The sequence below is a fragment of the Macrobrachium nipponense genome, chromosome 27 (genome assembly GCF_015104395.2).
Source record: "Macrobrachium nipponense isolate FS-2020 chromosome 27, ASM1510439v2, whole genome shotgun sequence".
Classification (NCBI taxonomy): Eukaryota; Metazoa; Arthropoda; class Malacostraca; order Decapoda; family Palaemonidae; genus Macrobrachium; species Macrobrachium nipponense.
In genome coordinates, this window is record NC_087216.1 from 72,099,610 (window position 1) to 72,121,258 (window position 21,649).

At 38.9% G+C, this 21,649-nt stretch overlaps 1 protein-coding gene, 1 non-coding gene and 1 pseudogene across 2 annotated transcripts; 1 reads left to right on the top strand and 2 right to left on the bottom strand.

Moving 5' to 3' along the window:
- The first annotated feature begins 1,862 nt into the window (after positions 1-1,862).
- On the top strand, positions 1,863-5,205 carry LOC135200731 (CD209 antigen-like protein C; annotated as a pseudogene).
- Positions 5,206-10,592: 5,387 nt separating this feature from the next.
- On the bottom strand, positions 10,593-21,204 carry LOC135200732 (uncharacterized). Its single transcript, XM_064229336.1, has 7 exons — positions 21,071-21,204; positions 13,793-14,659; positions 13,078-13,512; positions 12,819-12,922; positions 12,235-12,369; positions 11,834-11,882; positions 10,593-10,923 (listed from the first exon to the last, which is right to left on the bottom strand). Exons 2-7 carry the CDS (start codon positions 13,829-13,831, stop codon positions 10,687-10,689), a joined length of 999 nt encoding a protein of 332 aa, XP_064085406.1. The 5' UTR covers positions 13,832-14,659; positions 21,071-21,204; the 3' UTR covers positions 10,593-10,686.
- On the bottom strand, positions 11,579-11,710 carry LOC135201102 (small nucleolar RNA SNORA53). The gene has a single exon (XR_010311452.1). It is a non-coding gene; the product is annotated as a small nucleolar RNA SNORA53 (small nucleolar RNA).
- Positions 21,205-21,649: the final 445 nt, after the last annotated feature.

Here is a 21,649-nt window from a genome sequence, read left to right on the forward strand (position 1 = left end):
CAATTTAAAGTTGAAACCTTCCCTCAGTAACAACGTAAGAGTAGGTCCACGGAGATGCTGTATTTTTCATTTTTAGAATCACGCAGCACCCAAATGGTTGAAGTTTATCCTGAAAACCGATAAAAATCATGACAGCAAACCCAATGCACTGACCGGTAGCACTCCATAGGGCCACTTCTAACTCGTCATCCTCTTTCTATTGTCACAGTCCTGCAGTGTACAGGCTGGTGTGCTTACAGGGTAATTAATACATTGTGGATGCATGATCTCACACATTTGCAGGACATCAGTAACAATTTCCTCATCTCCATCTTCTCCAAATAGCTGCTTTTGTTCCGGAGACAATTCTCTATTTCCCAATCCGGGATAGTTTTCATAAATGCCTTTTCTTGAAAATTTTTTTTTGCATTTCCCCTCCCGCACTGCTCCTTTGCAATGCCACGGGATGCATACTCGAAGGCAAACGCTTCCACACTGCATGGAAAACACTTCATCTGCAACTCTCCACTTTCTCTCCCCCAGGGGAGGAGAGAATTCCCGAAATATATCGTTCGAACGAATCGACTTAACTGCTTTGATCTGTAGACAGTAACCTATTTACGTTAAACGAAAACCAGACAAGAAATAGTGGATGGAAACTAGAACTGAAGAGATACAACACATCCCATTGTGGGAACTTCTTTACAAACAAGATATGTGACACGTGGAATAAACTGCCGCCAGAAGTTGTAAACAGCAACAGTGTGGAAGAGTTTAAAAGAGAGCTAGACAGAATCATTAAGAAGACACTGTGAATGTACAGTAAAACCTTCTCCTGTTCTTCAGTGCTTCAGTTATATAGTAATACCTGCTCAATGACTGAAGGTATTTCCCTGGACAAAAGGACGTTAGTGGCTATCAATAGATAGCCAAAAAACAAAGTAATGTATTACAGGACAACAAAATACGTATATCACTCCAGGGAAGGTCCTCAAGATATCCATTTTCCTTAAAATCCTGAAAATAAGAGCGTATGACAATAACGGTAGAATGCCTCCTCTGTCAAAAAGGAAACTCTTTGTAATATCGTTAGAGATATATTTTAAATACCACTAGGTTAAACTTCCTGGAATAACTTCGAAAAAATTGGTTAAAAATCAATTTTTTTTTGTCATAAATTCGTAAAATTTGGCCGAGAGATTGAAGACGGCGGCAATTTTTAAAACATCCAAATTGTGATGTCTGGTGGGTAAAGTCAGAAGAAAGCGCGCATTTATAAATGCAGGCATAATATTAGGACAAGTGTTACTGACTGCTGAAAAAAATGGCACACAGCAACAGTAATGTATGCTATACTCGTTAAAAACACTGACGCCATCCTCTGGTTGGGAAACCCAAGAAGAAGAACGATCTCTATTATAGGGATTGGTTTGCGCGCTCTCTCTCTCTCTCTCTCTCTCTCTCTCTCTCTCTCTCTCTCTCTCTCTGACAACGTAGCTACTTCTTAAGCAGGAAATTTTAACCATTTGGTATTATTCACATACGTGAATATGGCGAAGGTTTATCTGAAAATATACTGCTACACACACACACACACACACATGAGAGAGAGAGAGAGAGAGAGAGAGAGAGAGAGAGAGAGAGAGAAAGCAGTTAAGACTAGCTCATTATGAAACTTGCACAATAAAGTTCTCACATTTTATGTTTCTTTTTTATTACTTTTTGCACCACGGCGTGTCACTAGGGATCCTAGGAAATTATACCCATTAAGCAAGAACTTTTATTTATAAGAAGAGGGGGCGGGGGGTTGGGGGTGGGGGTGGGGGTTAGCGGCTGATGCATGTCAAGCAACGCACGCCCTCCTGATCATCTCTCTGGGAATGCAGACTTCAGTGAGAGGACGAACGCCATTAGAGCAAGAAGTACTACTAAATCACATCTCATACTCTACAGAGATGCAGTGTTCCTGCACGGCCGTTGCTTCTTGCTTGCGTCTGCTTGCGACCATATTTCTCCTCCTTGCAATGGCTGGTCGCTGCCACTCGCAGCAAATGGATCATATTCAGCTCAGCAGAATTGCAGGCTCCATCGAAGACCTCACTCACGTGGTACAAGGTGAGGAGGAGGGAAAGAGAGTTGTGAATCGTGTGAATTGTTGCATTTATTCGGATTTTTTTGATAAAAAAAAAAAATTACAGTATATGCACTGTAAACTCCGTATTGATTCTTTAGAATTATAATGTCCAATGTGGCCACAAAACCACAGCTTAAAAAAAAAACACACAATATTTTCAACCATAGTTCCGTTTTTATTTTCAGAGCTTTCGGAGAACGTCGCACGGGCATCAGGAATCGGGAAGCTTTCGGAGAACGTCACAGCAGAATCGGGAAGCTTTCGGACGTCGAAGAATCGGGAAGCTTTCGGACGTCACCAAGGAATCGGGAAGCTTTGGAGAACGTCACCTCAGGAATCGGGAAAATGTTCAACTTATTGGCCATAGGTGATTAATCAACGGTTTTGTTATTTAATAATATATATATATATATATATATATATATAATATACTATATATATATATATATATATATATATATATATGTATATATATATGTATATAATATATATACTTTATATATATATATATATATATACATATATATATATATAGATATATATATATATATATATATATATATATATTACTATATATAATATGAGGAAATTAAACTGATCTTTAAAGTGATAGAAGATAGATTTTTTGAGGTGTTTATATGCAGACAGATAAGCAAGAGGCAGAGAGAGAGAGAGAGAGAGAGAGAGAGAGAGAGAGAGATGAATACATAGGTGTGAATTTAACCCAGTACACTCCATAGAGGAATAGAGTGAACAAATAGAGCTTCGCGAGAAAAGCTGACAACGAAGGAGCTCTCAAACTGCTGGTGTCCTCTCAAGATGGAGTCGGTCATTTGAATGGCTGAACGCAGAGCACAGGAGGAGGCAATATGGCTGACACGAGAAAGCCTGTCGAATTGACTGCTCAAGATGTGAAGAGGGAAATTGAGTGAGATAATGAGCTATGATGGTGGCAGCCTAATCGAGTGTTTGGCCAGGGTGTGTAAGGTGAGTCTGGACTTTGGAAAGATTCCAAGGGAATGGGTCTAGGAAGAAACGGTTCCTTAGTATGAGGGAAGGTGATTCTGTAGGAGTTTAAAAGAATTGTGTAGGGCTATTTTCACTTAAAAGGTGACAAGATAGATCTTAGAAGGTTTAATAGGAGAACAATGCAAGTATTGTAAAGACAGTTATGAGAACCTTACCGAAGCAGTAAAGGAAAAAAGCAGAGAAGCTACAAAGTAGAATATCGACAGATGAAAGTGATTAAAGTTTTGATGGTGAAAGCAGACCTTGTGCTGGAATTGATAGGGAACTTTAAAACCACCTACAGTGAGCCATGCAAGAGACCAAGTGGGTGGCACTTGGCATTGCCCAATGAGGAATAAACGAGATAAACCATCTTAAAACTGCTCTGGACATTCAATGCTGCTAAGAAACATCTTACTTTGACTTCCAGATCATCTTTACTGTGAATATGGTTGGGTGAAGCTGAGATCCTCCTGTTACTTCCTTGGCAAAGACAAAAGCAACTGGGAACAGAGCCGTCAGAAATGCTTAGCCTTGGATTCCGACTTGGTCACAATCACCAGCGATCCTGAGTACAACTTCCTCCGTGGTGAGTACAAGTGACTGTGAGTTTAAATACTATTCAGGTAGCCACTACGGTGGTACCATCAACTTTGTTTCATCAGACAGATAAGTCACTGATCTAAGTTCAAATAGACCCAGCCAAAGACTTTCATCTTTAGTGCATTTAATATTACTAAACACAATACACTTTTATTAAGGAAAAGGTTTTGCTGGTACTATATAAAACCAATGTAAGGGCCCAAGTAGGGGGGCCCCCGGATAGCTTTTTACCAATAATTTAAAAGGGGCTTGTTCCTTTCCTTTACTGGTACCAGCTCGTACCCTAAAAAAAAGAATCTTTCAAATGAGTTACACAGGAGCAAAGCTACATCATATATATCACAAACTTCAAACAAATTACAAATCACCTATTTACATACAATTTTTTTGACAGCTGAATTATCTGCTGTTTTCAAGAAATGACCTATGAGACGAACATGGAGAACCAGACTTTCCCTTTCAATCTAATCAGTTCTTCTCTTTTTAGATCTTGCAAAAGGTCACGACAACCTATGTAGGACTGAATGACCTGCAGGAAGAAGGGACCTTCAGATGGGTTGCAGATGGCACCATCCACCAAATCGTTGAATCATGGTAAGAGCAGAAATTGTAGCAAGAGGAATTCGTGATTCATGAGATAGTACCTAGATCAGAAATGAGCGTTAGCCTTCTTCGAGAAAAGTGAGAAGAAGAAGCATCATTCGAATTATATCGGGCAATAGGGTCACAGACTCACTGGATCACAATTCGACTACTGAGAAATGATAAATAGGGTTAGACAGAGGACCATTTATCACTCTCCACAGTATCACGTGATGTATATTACAGGCAGTACCCCAATACTTGAAACTCCAAACCACAGGTCGGGCCTGTGTTTTTGTGAACTTTTGCTATAAGAAGTCAATCCATTCAAAAGTTTATTAAAGCATTACTGATGACAAACAGCTTTAAAAAAAGTATTGGGCTTTCAGATGGGACTCTTAAGTCTCCTTTATCTTATACTCTTCATTCCTTGGACAGGGGTATTATAAATTCCTACCCTCAGGACTAGGGCACAAGTGTGGAGGACACTGGCAAGGGGCAATTTAGGTTACTTAGGGGACCTTTTCTTCAGGTGTTTACCCATTTCGTCAATTGGACAATGGGAAAGTGGGTGTTTTCTCAACATTGATTATCTTTCTCCCTCCAGGTGGGATGTAGGCGAGCCCAACAACGGAGGTTCACATGAACACTGTATCCATTTCTATACCTACAAAGAAGATCGCTTCAATGATGGCGATTGTGCCTTGAGTTCAGGTAAGGAATTTCATTATTATTTCATTGGATGAAATCTATTCGTACTGAACAAGTACACGTAAGTGGCCATTGACTTGAAATTCAAGCTTCCAAAGAATATGTTGGTTTCAACCTCCCACTACAGACCCCTAACTGCATCAGTAGCTGATCATGATTATGATCATGAATCCATTTCAACAGAATAGATTCATTACTTGATAATTTTCTGAAATCCAAAAAAAAAAAAAAACTATAAGTAGTTGGAGATTCTTGTAACAAGAGTTAGAAACAGACAAAAAGTACAGCCACTACCTGCCTGTGCTGTGAATCCACTCCATAGACTACTTTCAGAAGATTACTGTACAATGCTCTGAAAGTACATTTTCCTTTTTTGCTCTATGCAAGCTAAATCATCTTCCACAGTCAAGAGTTTAGAAGTCAACCAAGGATGTCTACCTCAAAACAATTAATTTCCTCTGGAAGAAGAAATGATACAAACTTTACCTTATTCTACCAACAGATATATCTGCGAGAACCTGCCAACTGGCTTGAAACCCTACTTCAGTGCCAGAATAAGAAATGCCCACAGACAATGAAATAGAACATGTATAATGACTAAAAATTCCTTCCAAGTGTCTACAATAAAGTGAAATTACCTGCTTTTTATGTGATTGTATTTTTGTTTCTTAAGCTTTATCTGTTGGACAATTCCATAAGTTTCATGTTAACATTTCTTCAATTAAACATAATATAAGATAATATTTAGGTTTACTCACAAACTGATAACTGTACCTGTTTTTAGTAAGGGGGTTTCCTTTTGGCTACAAGCCACCCTCCACAGTAATTTCCATGTGGAACGTAAGTATAAAGCTATCTGATACCCATTTGGTAAGAGAACTGAAGTGCTCTGGTGAACCAAGTTTCTTTCCAAGTAGTTTGCTCTCCTCTCTCCAGGTGAGCACAACAATCCTCAGGCTTCCTAGGAAAAGTGGGTTTTGGTCATCTTAATAAAACATTAGTTGAACTGATTCGAAATGGGGGTGGCTCTCTCTCATCAGACCAATTGAGTCCTTTGTGTTTCTGTAAAGTGCTCTAATTGCCCTAGATTATACTAAAATAATGCAAGTATTTTCAAGATGCATTTTTTTGAAAATGATACCTTAAACAACTGTGCATACTTAGGTTCCCATTCTCTTTCATAGGGGATGTCTCCTTCAACTGGACGAGCAGACTTCATCCTGTATCCCACAGGCAGCCTGCAACCAATTTCTGGTTCATTTCTTGCTGGGAACATTTTCAGATATCTTTGTAGGATGCGTGCATGATGCAATGCAGAAGTTACCCAAGCAATTTTACAACAAAACATTTCTATTGTTAGAGACAGAAAACTACATTTTGAATTCCCTACAAACACAGGAAAGCAATACTCCATTGAGAGACAAATTTTCCTAAAATCTGTGAAAAAAATCAGTCATGGATCAAGGAAATATACTGCATGCTCAACTACAGTAGCTCTTTTATCTCATTGCTTTCCAATATACCTCTACTTTATGTTTTTTTCACTAACACTACTTCAAGACTAAGGCCAGACATGCAAATCATATTTAGTATTCTATTTTCATATTCTGAGTACCATCCTGCATTTATGTAACATCTCACCCATCAAAATTAATATCTTAAAAGACAAGAACTACATTTGCAGCATTATTGATCAGGAGATATATAAATAAAATTTGACTCAGTTAAATTTCTCTTGTGTTTTTCTCTCCAACAGCTTCTAATGGGTTTCATATTTGATATGACAGGACGTATATTAATGATTACTGATGGAGAATAAATTAAAATAGGAAAATTGCAGTGAGGTCCATGAATATTAAAACTGTTGCTTTCTCTCTGAGCTGATATGTAATTTATGATCCAAGTGTTGCTATTCATATTGTGTCAATTTTACATATGAAACAATTGTTAGTAGAGGGTGGAAAGCAAGATGGAAGAAAGGTAATATGAACAGAGGTACAGCAAAAGGAATTAAAGTAGTTGCAGCTGGGGTCAGAAGGGACGCTGCAAAGACCCTTAATTTCACATAGTTTATATCTTCATTGAAGCTTTCAGAGGCTAAAATCTGTCACAAATCCAACTTAAGTTTTAAGTCGCAGACAACTGGAATGCTTTTGGTCGTGTTGTGATCCAGTAGGATTTCCTCGAGGGAGAGAAATCTTGATTAGCGACACCATAACTGCATAAATTTGTGGAGTCAATTGCATAAATGCTTGCAAGCACCTTTAGCTGAAACCTCACAACTACACCGTTCATGGAGACGACAGCTGTGCCTGGAGAACACTTTCTCTTATCTTTCCCTCCTTGTTTTCCTTGCATATTAAGATTGGGTCATAAAATATTGACCTTCATTCCTAACAATTCAATCCCCCTAAATACATCTGGACAAACTGGGGTACTGTGCCACCATAGAATATATAGAATATAGGCCAAAAGCCTAGTGATGAGATCCAATAGGTCTGAAAGGCGTAACAGGAGATAATCCTCACAGTTGCACTATGAATCAAGTGTTAGGAGAGGGTGGAAAGTAAGATGTAGAAAGAGAATATGAAAGGAGGTACAGTAAAAGGAACGAAAGTGGTTGCAGATGGGGCTGAAGGCAAGCTGCCAAGAACCTTAAGTAATGCCTACTAGGGGAAGTCATAGATGTGACTGGGTGACCTCATGGTAGCCTCTATGAAAATGACACTAAACAGAAAAGTATTCACAAGCTGTTATCATTAAAAGTCATTCTTGTAGGGGAGGTCCGATAGGGTTTGCCTTCAATAACAAAATCTAAATTCCAGCCAACTTGATTACTTAAGAGATGCTACATAATCATTACGACATGGATGGGTGCATATGATGTCTACTGGCATCTTGGATTGGAAGATAACAGAATTTGGACTGAAGGCAAAGCGCTGGGACTGATGAGGTCATTCGACGCCAGGGAAATTGAGAGTAGAAAGTTTTGAAAGTTATAACAGGAGGAAACCCTCACAGTTGCACTGATATAATTGTTGAGATAATTGTTAGGGGAGGGTGGATAGCATGATGGAAGAAAGAGAATATGAATGGAAGTACAGTAAAAGGCAGGAAAGGGGTCACATGCTTGGTTTCTTCTCAGTTAGCCTGTGTTGGTAAGGACCTGCACACTATTGCAGTATTTAAGTAGTTTCACCAGACAGCCTTTGAACTTGAGGACTGGATAAATTATAATGATTTGTGATGTAATCTCCTTAACTTTCAGACATCTAAATGGGAGGACATGCATATCTCCCAAGTGTTGACCTGCACCTCTGTATATGAGGTTCATTCTTCGAAGTCGTCTGCCTTGTTTAATATGACAGCTTCAAGAAAGGTTTAATAATCTGCAACTCGGATGGTTACATTAGTTGTAGTTGCTGAAAATGATACTTCTTCAATGCTAACAATAACTATTCTGGCCATGAACAACAGTCAAGAGATTTCTTTGCAATTGGTTGGTCTGTCTTATAATACCCCTAGGGTGGGGCGGGTGAGGGGGATGGGGGGTCAGCTTCAACTGACATCTCTACAACAAAACGAAATCCACCTGAGGCAGCCCTCATTTTTGGCCTACAACCAACTTATGGATATAAAGGCATGTTACACATTTAGTGATGTTTACACAAATGTTTCTTTCTTACCACATTACCTTTATTGGGATGTCACTAATTGTACATACATAATATTATATATATATATATATATATATATATAATAATATATATTATTAATATATATTAGAATATTATATATATATATATTAAATTTATTAATATATAATATTTATTATGATATATATATATATATATATTATTAATATGATACTATATATATATATAAATATTTATATATAAGTATATATATAATAAAATATATATAAATATAATATATATTATATATAATATATTTATAATTATTATATATTATTTATATTAATATATATAAATAAATAAATATATATATATGTATAGTGAGCTACATAGTTACTCTGCAAATCTCTTTTTCATAGATTTTGTTTTGTTTTCTGGCCAATATGCCTTAGTTACAGGACTAAAGAACACACCTTATTCAGAGGTCCGGATAAACTAATCCTTTGTAATAATATAAGGGCATAGCGCTACTTGGTAACTATAATCAGTTACAAGTTTTTAATGAATATTGGTAATGATGTTATTATTTTAAAAGCAAAATGAGTGTTGGGTATCCAGTGCCATCTATATGGTTGCCCTTGGCCTTACAAGAAATGGTCTCGGTAGAATAGAAACCTTCATCCAAAGGCCAAGCACTGGGACCTCACGGTCATTCAGTGCTGAACTGGTAAAAAAAAATTTGAATATGAATGGAGGTAGAGGAATAAAAGGGAGGATGGGGATGAATGGGTGTTGCAAAGAACCTCAAGTAATGCCTACAGTGCCCAGCATGAGGTGCACTGATGACATGGCACCATAAGGGAAACAAGATGATAATTTACGGATATAGCAGAACTGGGACGGCAAGGTTATTTCGTACTGATTTGACAGACTAGTGGGATTTTTATATTTATTTAAAGAACAATCTTTAACTTATGGCAAAAACTGGGCAGTTTTGAAGCTAATTCCTCGGGTAAGAAGAATACCTTGGTTTCACAAGACCAATAAGCTGATTAACAGAACTCCTAGGGTTGACCGAAAAGGATTAGATAATTATACGTGGCTAAGAACTAATTGATTACTTGGCAACATGACCTAGTTTAATTGAAAAATTGAAATAATTTCCCTAAGATCCCTTGTTGGCAGAGGAGAAGCAAACTAAATCCTAATTGGTATTACCTTTACATTTCACACACAAGATTCTTTCCTGTGAGAACTCTCCCCATACATTCATTAAATTTTGTAATAAATGGAATAATCATCTGTGGAACATGGTAGTTTGTACCCTAAAATACTGGTTGTAATTTATTTTGAACATGGTAGTTTGTACCCTAAAATACTGGTTGTAATTTATTTTGGACCTGTAGCATAGTGCGTTTTCAGTGACCCTTGTACATGGTTTCCTATGCATTACTAAAGGTTCTTCGGAGCACAACTTTGGCCCCAGGCTCCAACCCTTTCCTTATTCCTTTTCTTCCATCAGACTTTCCAACCTGTAAAAATAGTTTCATGGCGTATCTGAGGTTGTTGTCCGTTACACCTTTTTAATGACTTTCAGCGGTGATTGACCTCATAGGATCCCCAAGACCACCCGGGGCCTAATTCCTATATAAATAATTATTTTGGAACATTCTGACCGCAAAACACAACCAACCATACTTCAAGAGGAAACTCAAAACCAACCTACTTTACAGACACCATCCTACTAAGGAACATGAACTCTGATCTACTCTGTATGTACAGTTTTGTATGTAGTACTAGGATGGAAAACCCTTGTACTGCATCAATTTTACATAATACTGTCGTGAAACTAAACAGGCACGAAGAGTACGAACCAACTTTGTAAGTAAGGTGGTGTCTGTATAGCACTGTAAAAGAAAAAAGGTTACAGAAAGCCAATGAACAAAAAACTACATATATTTTTCTCATTTACACAGTTCAACGTAGTATTGTCATTCACGCAAACACATTCGCAACTAAAACCCTTACAGATTACTACTCATCATCCTCCTCCTCCTCCTCCTCCTCATCATCTTCCTCCTCGTCTTCATCATCTTCCTCCTCGTCATCTTCATCTTCCTCCTCGTCATCGTCGTCTTCCTCAGCAGCTGCTGCTGCGCCCTTTTTACCTTTGGTCGTCGTCAGCTGTTCCTCTTCATCTTCTTCCTCCTCTTCATCATCATCTTCCTCTTCATCATCATCTTCCTCCTCTTCCTGTTCTGCATTTCCAACCTAAAAAAATTAATTAAACTTTTAATTTAATAATAAAAAGTATACAGATTTAAGAATAGAACAGAACATGGAACTCGGGCCAATCTCCAAGTGCTGGGACCTACGTAAATTCAACTAAATATAATAAAAATAATAAAACAAAAAGATACTGACTCAAAAATAGAACATGGAACTCCGGCCAAAGTCCAAGTGCTGGGACTTGCGTAAATTCAACTTAATATTGTAATAATAATAAAGGATAATGACTCGGTAATAAAATATGGAACTCAGGCCAAAGTCAGTGATGGGACCTATGTCATTCAGTAGTAGTATGTATCAGGGACATGAAAGTAGGGAGGTTGTTAAGTACTTAACACCTGTCAGAAGGTTGAGGAAAGGAAGATGGTAGAAAGAGAACACCAAAGGAAGTACAGTAAAAGGAAATGAGAGAGGCTGCAGCCAGGGCCCTTAGAGGGAAACTGCAAGGGAAGTCAATAGTATCAGGTGCACTGACGAAACTTCGCATTTTCCCGTTCGTGAAATGACGATTCACGAAAACTAGCTTTGTCCCCAACACCAACCTATCCCTCTAGCATACCACATACGAGCAACGTGAAAGCCTTCTCTCTCTTGCGTTCATTTCAGCTCTCCCAAGCAGCAAAAGAATTGCAGTTTGAGTGTGACTAGAGAGGTCTGGTTGACAGGAGGAGATACCATTGTCTCGCATGTCAATGACTCATTCACCAGCGCTACCCAACCGGAAAAGTTGGTGGACTGAGTCCCATCTGGTGGATCTAAGGAACATGCTTGCCATTTAATTTCTAGGAAACACATTAGGGGCAACTAAATCACTAGTGATACTTTCTTTCTCTTGAGTTACAAATGGTAACGATTTCGGTAAAATTCTAAGTTAAGGTGACAGCAAGCTTACCTTCTGTTTTTTACTGGGAGCACCTTCACCATCTGCCATTGATCTTTTCCTGGAAAGGATGAATGTATTAGCTACAGATTGTAAGTAGTATTAAATATCAAAATCAAAATAAAACTAAAAAATATAATGCCAAGATATAAAATGGGAACGTCAACTGGGACTAAAAGATTCTACTACAAACCTTCCAACCTACATTTGAAAATGCCAGATGGAAATCTTGTGACCTCATTACCATTATTTTTGAGGATTGTTGGAAAATTTACATAAATAACACTTTACTGCCCCCCCCCAAAAAAAAAACACAAAGAACCTAAACTTTTAGATGGTCAGAACAGTAGAAAATTGGAAATTATTAACATCCACCACAAACTCAAATAGAAACCTCCATAAAAGTAACTTACTGTGAATCTCCACCGTCTAATCTGTCATATGCGTTATTCACCCAAACTGGTTTGATACCAGCAAAAGTCATTTCGGCAGCCTTCTCCTTGATCTCCTCTGCTGTGGCCTCATCTTTGCAATGTATTATGAACCCTCTGTAAACAATCGGAACAATTTTCATTAAAGAATGACTTTTATACAACTAGAATCTTAACTTATCTGGTGGGGCAACCAGATGATAAAACCATTCTACCAAACACTTTCCTTTGAGCAATGAACATTTCAAACTCTTTTCTGTCTGGTTATATCTCTTCCTGTGGTTTTGTGAAATATGCATTGGGCTAAGGTTAAGCATCAATGCAGACCCTAAAACCATTGCATGGTAACTTTTGCTCATTTAGTACTTGTGGGTTACATCAAAACCACACCTGCTTTTCAAGACAGAACAAAAACGTATTTCACACAGCAAACTACTTTCCTTTCTCATTAAATCAAATCATCATGGATTACAACACTGTATACCTACCTACAACACCAGCCAAATTATGCACATATGTAATATTGACATGAAAAAAAGAAAGTCGAAGGGACACTGATTACCAACCTTCCAAATGAAACTGAACTGGCATCACCGAACTTCTCTATGAGGACCTGGGCAACATTGCTGTCGACGTCCTTATCGAAGTGAAGGTACACAAGCTTTGTGGTTTACGTTCCCTGCAAGTCCTGCAATATTTTTAAGCACTAGTTAAGAAAGCATATGAATGGATTCTAAGCAGCAGCAGAACATTGAGAACAAACCAACGCCCCCCCAAAAAAAAAAAAAAATCTGTTACATATGAAACAATGAACAAAATACTTACTCTGCCACTGCCACCACGTCCTCCTCTGAATCCCCCACCACCAAATCCTCCTCTGAAGCCTCCTCTGAACCCACCCCTGAAGCCACCACCACGTCCTCCTCCAAATGAGCCACGTCCTCTGAACCCACCACGTCCTCCTCCAAATGAGCCACGTCCTCTGAACGAGCCACGCACGAAGGTGCCTCTGCCTCCCCTAAAGCCCCCTCGTTGACCGCCCCTTCCGAAACCACCGCGTGTGTTGGTGCCATTTGTGTTGGGCGATCCGTTTGCAAAGTCAGTCTGTGGCGGGGCTGCTGTCACTTTATTTTTGGGAGTCTTTGGGACTACTGGGGCAGCTTCTGCCTTTGGAGTCTTTGCCTTCTTGGGAGTTTTCATCTTGATGGGAGTTTCCACAGCTGCCTCTGCCTTTGCCGCCTTTTTTGCTGATTTTGGAGTCTGGAACGAAAGGCCTAGGATTGTATATGTACGTTCACCAGTTATCCACTGACTTGTAACCAGCACATGAACATGCAACTAAGATCATAATATGTACATGATGCCAGCAACTTTTTACAGTATTAACTGCACAAAAAAACTATGGTAATCAATTATCCATCCACAAGTATTTGAACACAATACTACGGTGGTCATTACATACAATGCTCTGAGTGTTCCTACATTTCTTTAGTCTAAATGCCTACATTTCCACCAAAGTCTAGCTATTTGAAACACTTACCTTTTCATTTTCAAAGGTTAAGACCACCACCACCACCATAGCTGTGCAACCGCAGTACTGGTGACAGCCCAACTCCTCTTACATGTAAGCACTGTACAGAACCAACCAGACTACAACATCTCCACTTCATGCAAATGCTCAAATCACTGCCATATCATGATGAGGTTTCAAACAATCTCTAATTGCTCTTTCCTTTGGTTCGAAAACCCACATCAAGATTAGCATTTACTGGTCATTACCATAATTCAACCATAAATGGGGAAAAGTTAGCTCATCTCATTTATGGCGTATACAACTAGACATGGCATAAAAGGTCTCTAATATTTCTTTTGCATATCATCATGACCCTTTCTTTTCTGCTTTGGTTAGGGTCAAAACATCCCACAACCAAAAGCTTCTCACATTCACTGAAATTAACCATACACGTAACCTCCTGCATTACACAACAACAACTGGAGGATGCAATTGTTAAGTGATACTGCTGCGGGATTAGGTACTCATGTATAACTAATAAAAAGTGAATCCGAGGCTTTCAAATTACATATTACAGGTGGCCTCTCCTACTTGCCTCACATCAAAACCAGCCACGGTTATGCCTCCACCTTTCAACACTGGACTGATTGCAAGTCTGACATCTCTCTTTCTCCACTCCTTTTCTCGACCTTTCTACTCATCAACTGCTACTGCAAGTCAGGTCTCTCTCTCCCCCACGTCTCGACCTTTCTACTAATCATCTGCTCATGAGCCAAGTCTAGAGGTACTACCAAGTCCCCTAGTTTGCAATGCATGAAGTAGGACAACATTTTGGCACTTTTTACCAGAGCTCAGGCTTTGCTGTTGGCTACCCTCTCGAGCGCGTTGAACGTGCTGTAAAAAACCCGCCAGGATTAGAGGAGTAAAAGCACCTTCAACATCTGTCAAGTGAGGAATACCATACAAACTTAGCCTGTGGAGCTCATAAAGGCATTACCAGTATGTGTATATAGCATTTGTTCACAAGATATTCTAGAAACTAATGGTTTTCTCAACATTGAGAAAATAAAAAAAAATTGCTAAACATAGTTGAGAGAGAGAGAGAGAGAGAGAGAGAGAGAGAGAGAGAGAGAGAGAGAGAGAGAGAGAGAGAGAGAATCATTTTATGTAAACTTTAAACAAGAGATCACATTTTATAGAACACTTTAATGAGAGAGAGAGAGAGAGAGAGAGAGAGAGAGAGAGAGAGAGAGAGAGAGAGAGAGAGAGAGAGAGAATCATATTTTATGTAAACAAAACGAGAGATCACATTTTATAGAACACGAGAGAGAGAGAGAGAGAGAGAGAGAGAGAGAGAGAGAGACGAAAAGAGATCGAGAGAGAGAGATGATGATGAGAGAGAGAGAGAGAGAGAGAGAGGAGAGAGAGAGAGAGAAATTTCAAACACAACTGAAGATATAATTTAGGCCAAAGGCCAAGCTCTGTGACCTATGGGGTTATTCAGCACCAAATTGGAAAGATGGAACACAGTACGAAAAGATTTAGTAAGCAAGGAAACCTCTTCCTGCAATGTTTATTCTTTCACTGCAGTCGACTGCAGAATAACAGGAAACCACTACCAAAGTCCAATTTCTAAAGGCCCTTCCATACAATTCTACGAGTGTACTTTTCACACAGTCTGGCTCTTGCCCGCTAACTGTACATCTGCTGTCCCAGGACAATAGAATTCAGTGCCATTCCTAGTACTCTCCTCTTTCCATCATCTACATTTCAAGACAAATTTAACAGTTACATCAAGTCAAATCATAGAAGTGCCTAAAACTTAATTTATGAAGAGATCAAAGGGAGGCAGCACTCACTCCATGACTAATAGTTTAGAGAAAAAGTAATAGCAAATCCACACTGCAGGAACAGCAATAATTAAGAACAAGGAACCAAACCATACCAGGAGATGCTGGGTATTCAGATTAGGGGAAGAAACAAGATAACCTTCATTACTAGAACTTGGAATAAATGTCACAGTTTAGTTGGCCAGGCAGCGTCCAAAACAAACTGCCGCCATCTTGTTTGTATTAGTCCGCCGATTCCCTAGCAGACGAAACCCGTGGCCAACTAATCTGTAGCCGCTCCTAAATGACAATAAAAGTCAATCACCAAGAACTTTAGCAGTGAAGCCTATAAGCTTGCAAAGCACTGACATGTTTAATAAGATGGCTGCATGACTATGCCTACACGAATGACCAAACCTGCAACGAAAAATAAGACCGATGGTACCAAACAGCCTGTCTTACCACACAACGTGAAGGGGCCCTAACATGGAATGGAATACTATATGATTGTGGCGCCAAACAGCCTGTCTTACCACACAACGTGAAGGGGCCCTAACATGGAATGGAATACTATATGATTGTGGCGCCAAAGGCCCAGTGCTATGTCCGGAGGTCATTCAGCACAGGAATTGAGGGTAGAAAGGTTTTCAGGGTATTAAAAGGGCAATAACTTAACAGTTACACTATGAACCAAATGTCAAAAGGAAGTGGAGAGCAAGGTGTTAGAATATGAGTGGGGGTATGGTTAAAAACTTTTTTAGTATTGCTTAACCAGACCACCGAGCTGAAGAACAGCTCTCCAAGGGCTGGCCCAAAGGATTAGACATTTGCGTAGCCAGGAACCAATTGGTTACTTGGCAACGAGCCTCACAGCTTACTGTGGGACCTGCAACACATCGAGAAATTATTTTCTATCACGAGAAACAAATTCCTCCGATTCCTTGTTGGAAGAGCTGGGAATCACACCAGGACTGATTGGTAATCGATTGTTTGTTTGTATGGTGCTTTTACATTGCATGGAACCAGTGGTTATTCTGGAACGGGACCAACGGCTTTACGTGAATTCCGAACCACATCGAGAGTGAACTTCCATCACCAGGAAGATTGGTAGTCGAGGATGTAACACTCTTCTAACGAGGAACGACAATAGAGTAAAAAGGAATGAAAGGAAATGATGATCGGTATTCCCGTTAAGCCACGTCTATAACAGAAGAAGACATGCCGCCAATCCCTTCGATAATTAGCCAACCAAGAAAACATCCAGATAGTTTACGAATCAAATCTCTCAAACAAAACTTAGCAAGGGTAGAATAGCAAAGTAGCAAGTCCACAGCTCTGGTTTAAGATAGCTGCAATCGCATGCTTGCACCCTTTAAGCATGATAAAAATCTATGTCTTGGGATGAGTAAAATTGATAAAATTGTGTAACCCTCGTAACTACCTAATGATTTCTACAACATACGTATGAGCATGGGCTCGCAACTCATGTTGCAGTTGATATTCGTAATGGTTTTTTTCAGCGGATTTTGTTTCAAAAAGTCCATTAAGTCAAGTCTGGTTTACTAAATTGGGATGGGCCTATCCCCTCTAACAGTTTCTTCTGAAAACCAAAACAAGCTTAAAAAAAGGGGGAAAAAATTGAAAACCAATCTAAAAAAGTTGACAATTGTGTGGCACGTCTACCATTTACCATGTAGAGATTAATGGTACCTACAGCACAATGAACATGCTGAGGCAAGGGATCAGCAATTTCAACAATAGTAAGCAACCACCTGGAGTCTTACAAAGTCCCTACCACATTCTGACCATACCTCCCATCACCTAAATAACAGCATGAGATACTAAATATATTCCACAAATCCTCTATTCCTGACACAAAATATCAAAAATAAACAACTCAATGACTTAAAACAGTGCCCTTCACAGCAAAACAAAGGGGAACTGTCCTAGTTCCCTAGACTGTAACCCCCAACCCATTTCTATGACTTAACATGTCTTGGGGATCATGGTCTATGATGTTTAGTTTTTGCTTATGATTTTTTGGTTAACGCCACTGGTCGTGTACTAAACACATGCAAAGAGGGATACAAACTAGGTCAAAAGCCTATGGGGGCTCTCACTATCTGTAAAAATTCAACAAAGTTAATACTGTAATCAATAATGTATGAAAACTTAAGCCACATTACGCCTACTTGGCACTGGGGCCAAGAGGGCGCTGTATGGCTGTGACAAATGACTTAGCCTAACTAGGTCTATTGGTAGATCTACAGGACTATTCAGCTGCAGGCCTAGACTATGGCAGCTGCGGCTTTCCATGGAGTTTTACCTCCAGAACAAAAATTTTAAGTAATATTTATTTGGACGACTGTAATTAACCCCGGGAGCCAGTACTAAACACAAAATAGGGTTGATTACACTTTAGTTTCAAAAAAAAAAAAAAAAAAAAAAAAAGTTTTCCCAATAGGTCCCCCCTTACAGTTTTAATTAACTTTTAACCAAAACTAGTGTGTTGACCCCCCACCCAAAAACACCGCTTCCCAAAAGGGTCCCCCATTACCGTTTTTTTAGGTTTTTGGGTTTTCTGACAATACAAGTTTTCAACCCTTGCGCCAAAACAAACTGTCCGCCATCTTATTTGTATTGCTCCGCCGATTCCCTAGCAGACGAAACCCGTGAGCAACTAAACTGTAGGCACTCCCACAAAATATATTGGGACGGCCCAATCCCTGATGGATGTCGTTTCCGCAGTTACGTTCTTTGCAATCTGTGAGGAACTGTTCTGAAGAATTACCAGTCTATTTACCATAGCACATGAAGAGCAGGGTGACCGGGGTAAACATGATAAATCCCGACGTTAACCTGAATGCCTTGTCCTGACCTAACCCGACTTCTTACCTTCCTAATAAAACGTAGGGCGCAGTGCCCTGACCTGGCTTGGGGGAAAGTGTTTGCTTTCTTTGGGACCCCTCAAAACAGTAACGGAAATCCCACTCTCTCCTTTGCATACTTCCATAGTTTCATCAGCCGTATTACTTTTCTTGTCAAGTCCTAGAGATATTGTACCATGTATTTCCCAAAATTATGTACCCTGAATTAAACTGATGTACAAATTCATGTCTAGTACAAATTCATGTCTACCAAAGGAGTAAACATAACCAAAAAAATAACCAAATGCCAGTAGTAAACAGGCCTATTACAGTGGCTACAACCGCACGGAACATGGCACAGACTATATGGGGTACGCATACCTACACATACATACGCCTACTCCAAAGGCATAGGCGAAGCATAAGCAAAGGTGATAAAATAAACCTATTGCGTTTGCTGGTGGCGGAAAACAATGTCTATCCCTTTTATTGCCTATTTAGAACAGTCTCGTATACACTAAGTTTACTTGAATTGTGTAGGACTCCTGTATCACCCTTTGAGCGCAGGCCTAACGTATCCTAGGGGTAGCAAATTACCCAATTTGAATCACACCCCTTCACCATTTCCCAACTATTTTGATGCACCACTAACTGTAAACTAACTAACCCCCCCCCCCCCCCCCCCCCACAAAAAAAAGATGAAAATTTCAAGGAATTAGTTTTGGTGTACCATTCACCATGATTCTAATTATAAAAAAAAAAACTTAATAGGTTTGATGTACCACGGACTTAGAAAAAAAAATTAGTTCAACATACCAAGAAATAAAAAAAATGGTTTGATTATCATTGAATTAGGGTAAAAAACCACATGGTACAGGGGTGGACCATGTACGATCAATGTGTACAACCCCAATAAAAGTACATTATAACTCATCCTGACACCGGAGTAGAGGTCTTTAGCTCCGTTTCTCACCAACAAGTCACGTCTGATGCCCATCTCCGATGTCAAGACGCGTTATAATGTACTTTTTTTGGGGTTGTACACATTGATCGTACATGGTCCACTCCTGTACCATGCGGTTTTTTACCCTAACCAAACTGGGTTCGATGTACCACTATTTAAAACAGGTTCTATTACCTCTAAATTTTAGAAAATTGGTTCGATGTACCATTAAAAAAATTGAGTGTTTCTACATACTATTAAAAAAAAATTGGTTTGATGAACCACAATTAAAAAAAAGGCGTCTACATACCATTGAATTTCAGGATAAAAAATGGTTCAATGTACCACAATTAACACAAAACAAGACAGGTTCTATGTACCATTGAATAACAGTAAAAAAAAATGGTTCGATGTAATTAAAAAATATTTTTAAAAATTTCTACATACCATTGATTCCAAAAAAAAAAAAGTTCGATGTACCACTGAATTTAAAAATTTTAAAAAATAGCTGAATTAACTCTAGGACTGGTTTAAGGCCTACAAAAAAAACCCTACGTAGGCCTAATGGTTTTCCTAACCCAAAATGTTCCCGTATATAACAATCTTACAAGTTATTAATTCGTCCTACAAATCCACTAACTTAAATACAACCAATTCGTATGCACCAAATAAGAAAGCGTCAAGGTTACCTACCTACCAGTAAATAAAACTAAGTTTGAACAAAATATAAATGTTTAACCAAGTTATTATAATGAATTATATAATTTTCCTCGTGTGCAAATCAGTATGTACAACCTTCCCACGTGTTGCAAATGGCGCACGTAAACACACTATGGACAAATTCTCACCATAAAGAGGCTATTTGATCATTCAACAATATAATTGTAAGAACCGACTACATTTATAATTTGGTAATTACACGTTCTACAATAATTAAAAATTAATGGAAATTAATTAAGAATCGTAAAAACACCACCATACGATCGCGTATCCAATGGCAACCTTACGCTATTCATGAAAAAAATTTCCATAACGCAGAATTTGCCATTAATTTAACCTAGAATTGCCATTTTATTCAATGCTACAACATTAAAATACGTATACGAAACCTATAATATGAATTAATGATATTTTAAAGGCTAGAATTACAATTATGTTAACGTTAGAACGCATGTCCATTTGCAGTCCCGTGGCAGAAAAATACACCGTAAAAAAGACTAGATATACCAATATTTAATGCTACGGCATTTGTAATACCCTGTGCGATAATGAGAATTTATACAGTTTAAAGGCTAAAAAATGCGATTTTAATATTAACGTGAGCACGCAGGTTCCTCTGCAGTATCGAGGCGGTAAAATGTATCGTAAAACATAACTATTAAGGACGAATTGACGAAACAAGACATTATACGAAAACTGCAATAAAACGTGAAGGAAATAAACCGATAAATCAAAAAGAGACGTAGGTAAAAATTAAAAATATATAAACGAGTAAAAACGTAATGGTGGACGAGACCACATGTATAGTATAACAGAAACCAGCATGGCGGCGGCTGCCGTCTCCGGCATAAAAGATCGATAGCATAAAATCATCATTAATTCCTGATTTCTCGAGGAAATAATAACAACACCAAACCAAAAAGACCCTCCAGTACTTGATACTCACCTTCATGACGATGTGAAGGGACGACGACCTCAAATAACTCGGAATAACAGGCCTAGATTAAATTGGAAGTACAAGCCAAGCGGGAGTCGTCTGTGTTGCGCGGATGCTGACGATTTAAAGGCTGTTCCCTTCCTGCCTTCGTCCGCTGCCGATGGGCCGCGCACGGCGCCAGCCGATAGTTTTCGGCGCTCGATGGAACTAGCGTACGATTTTCGTCTGCCCGCGGTATTTTTGAAAACGAATGGAGGTCGAATTAAGCCGTTTGTACTTTTTTTCTAACTAAGTATTCGATTATTTTCGGTTATTTACGTTATATTGAGCATCCTCAGTCGTAGTAAAAGATTCCGTCTGCCCGCGGCATGTTTGAAAATGAATGGAGATCGAATCAAGCCGTTTTTTCCTATTATCTAGCTATTTCATATTCAGATTGGTCTAAATATGCAGTTATTTTCGATTTTTACGTTATATTGAGTATTAAAAGTGCCCAGGCTAGTACTTACGAAAACTAGCATACAGATTCGGTCTTCGGCGGCGTGTTTGCAAATGTCGAATAAGGCCGTTTTTACTATTTTCTAGCTA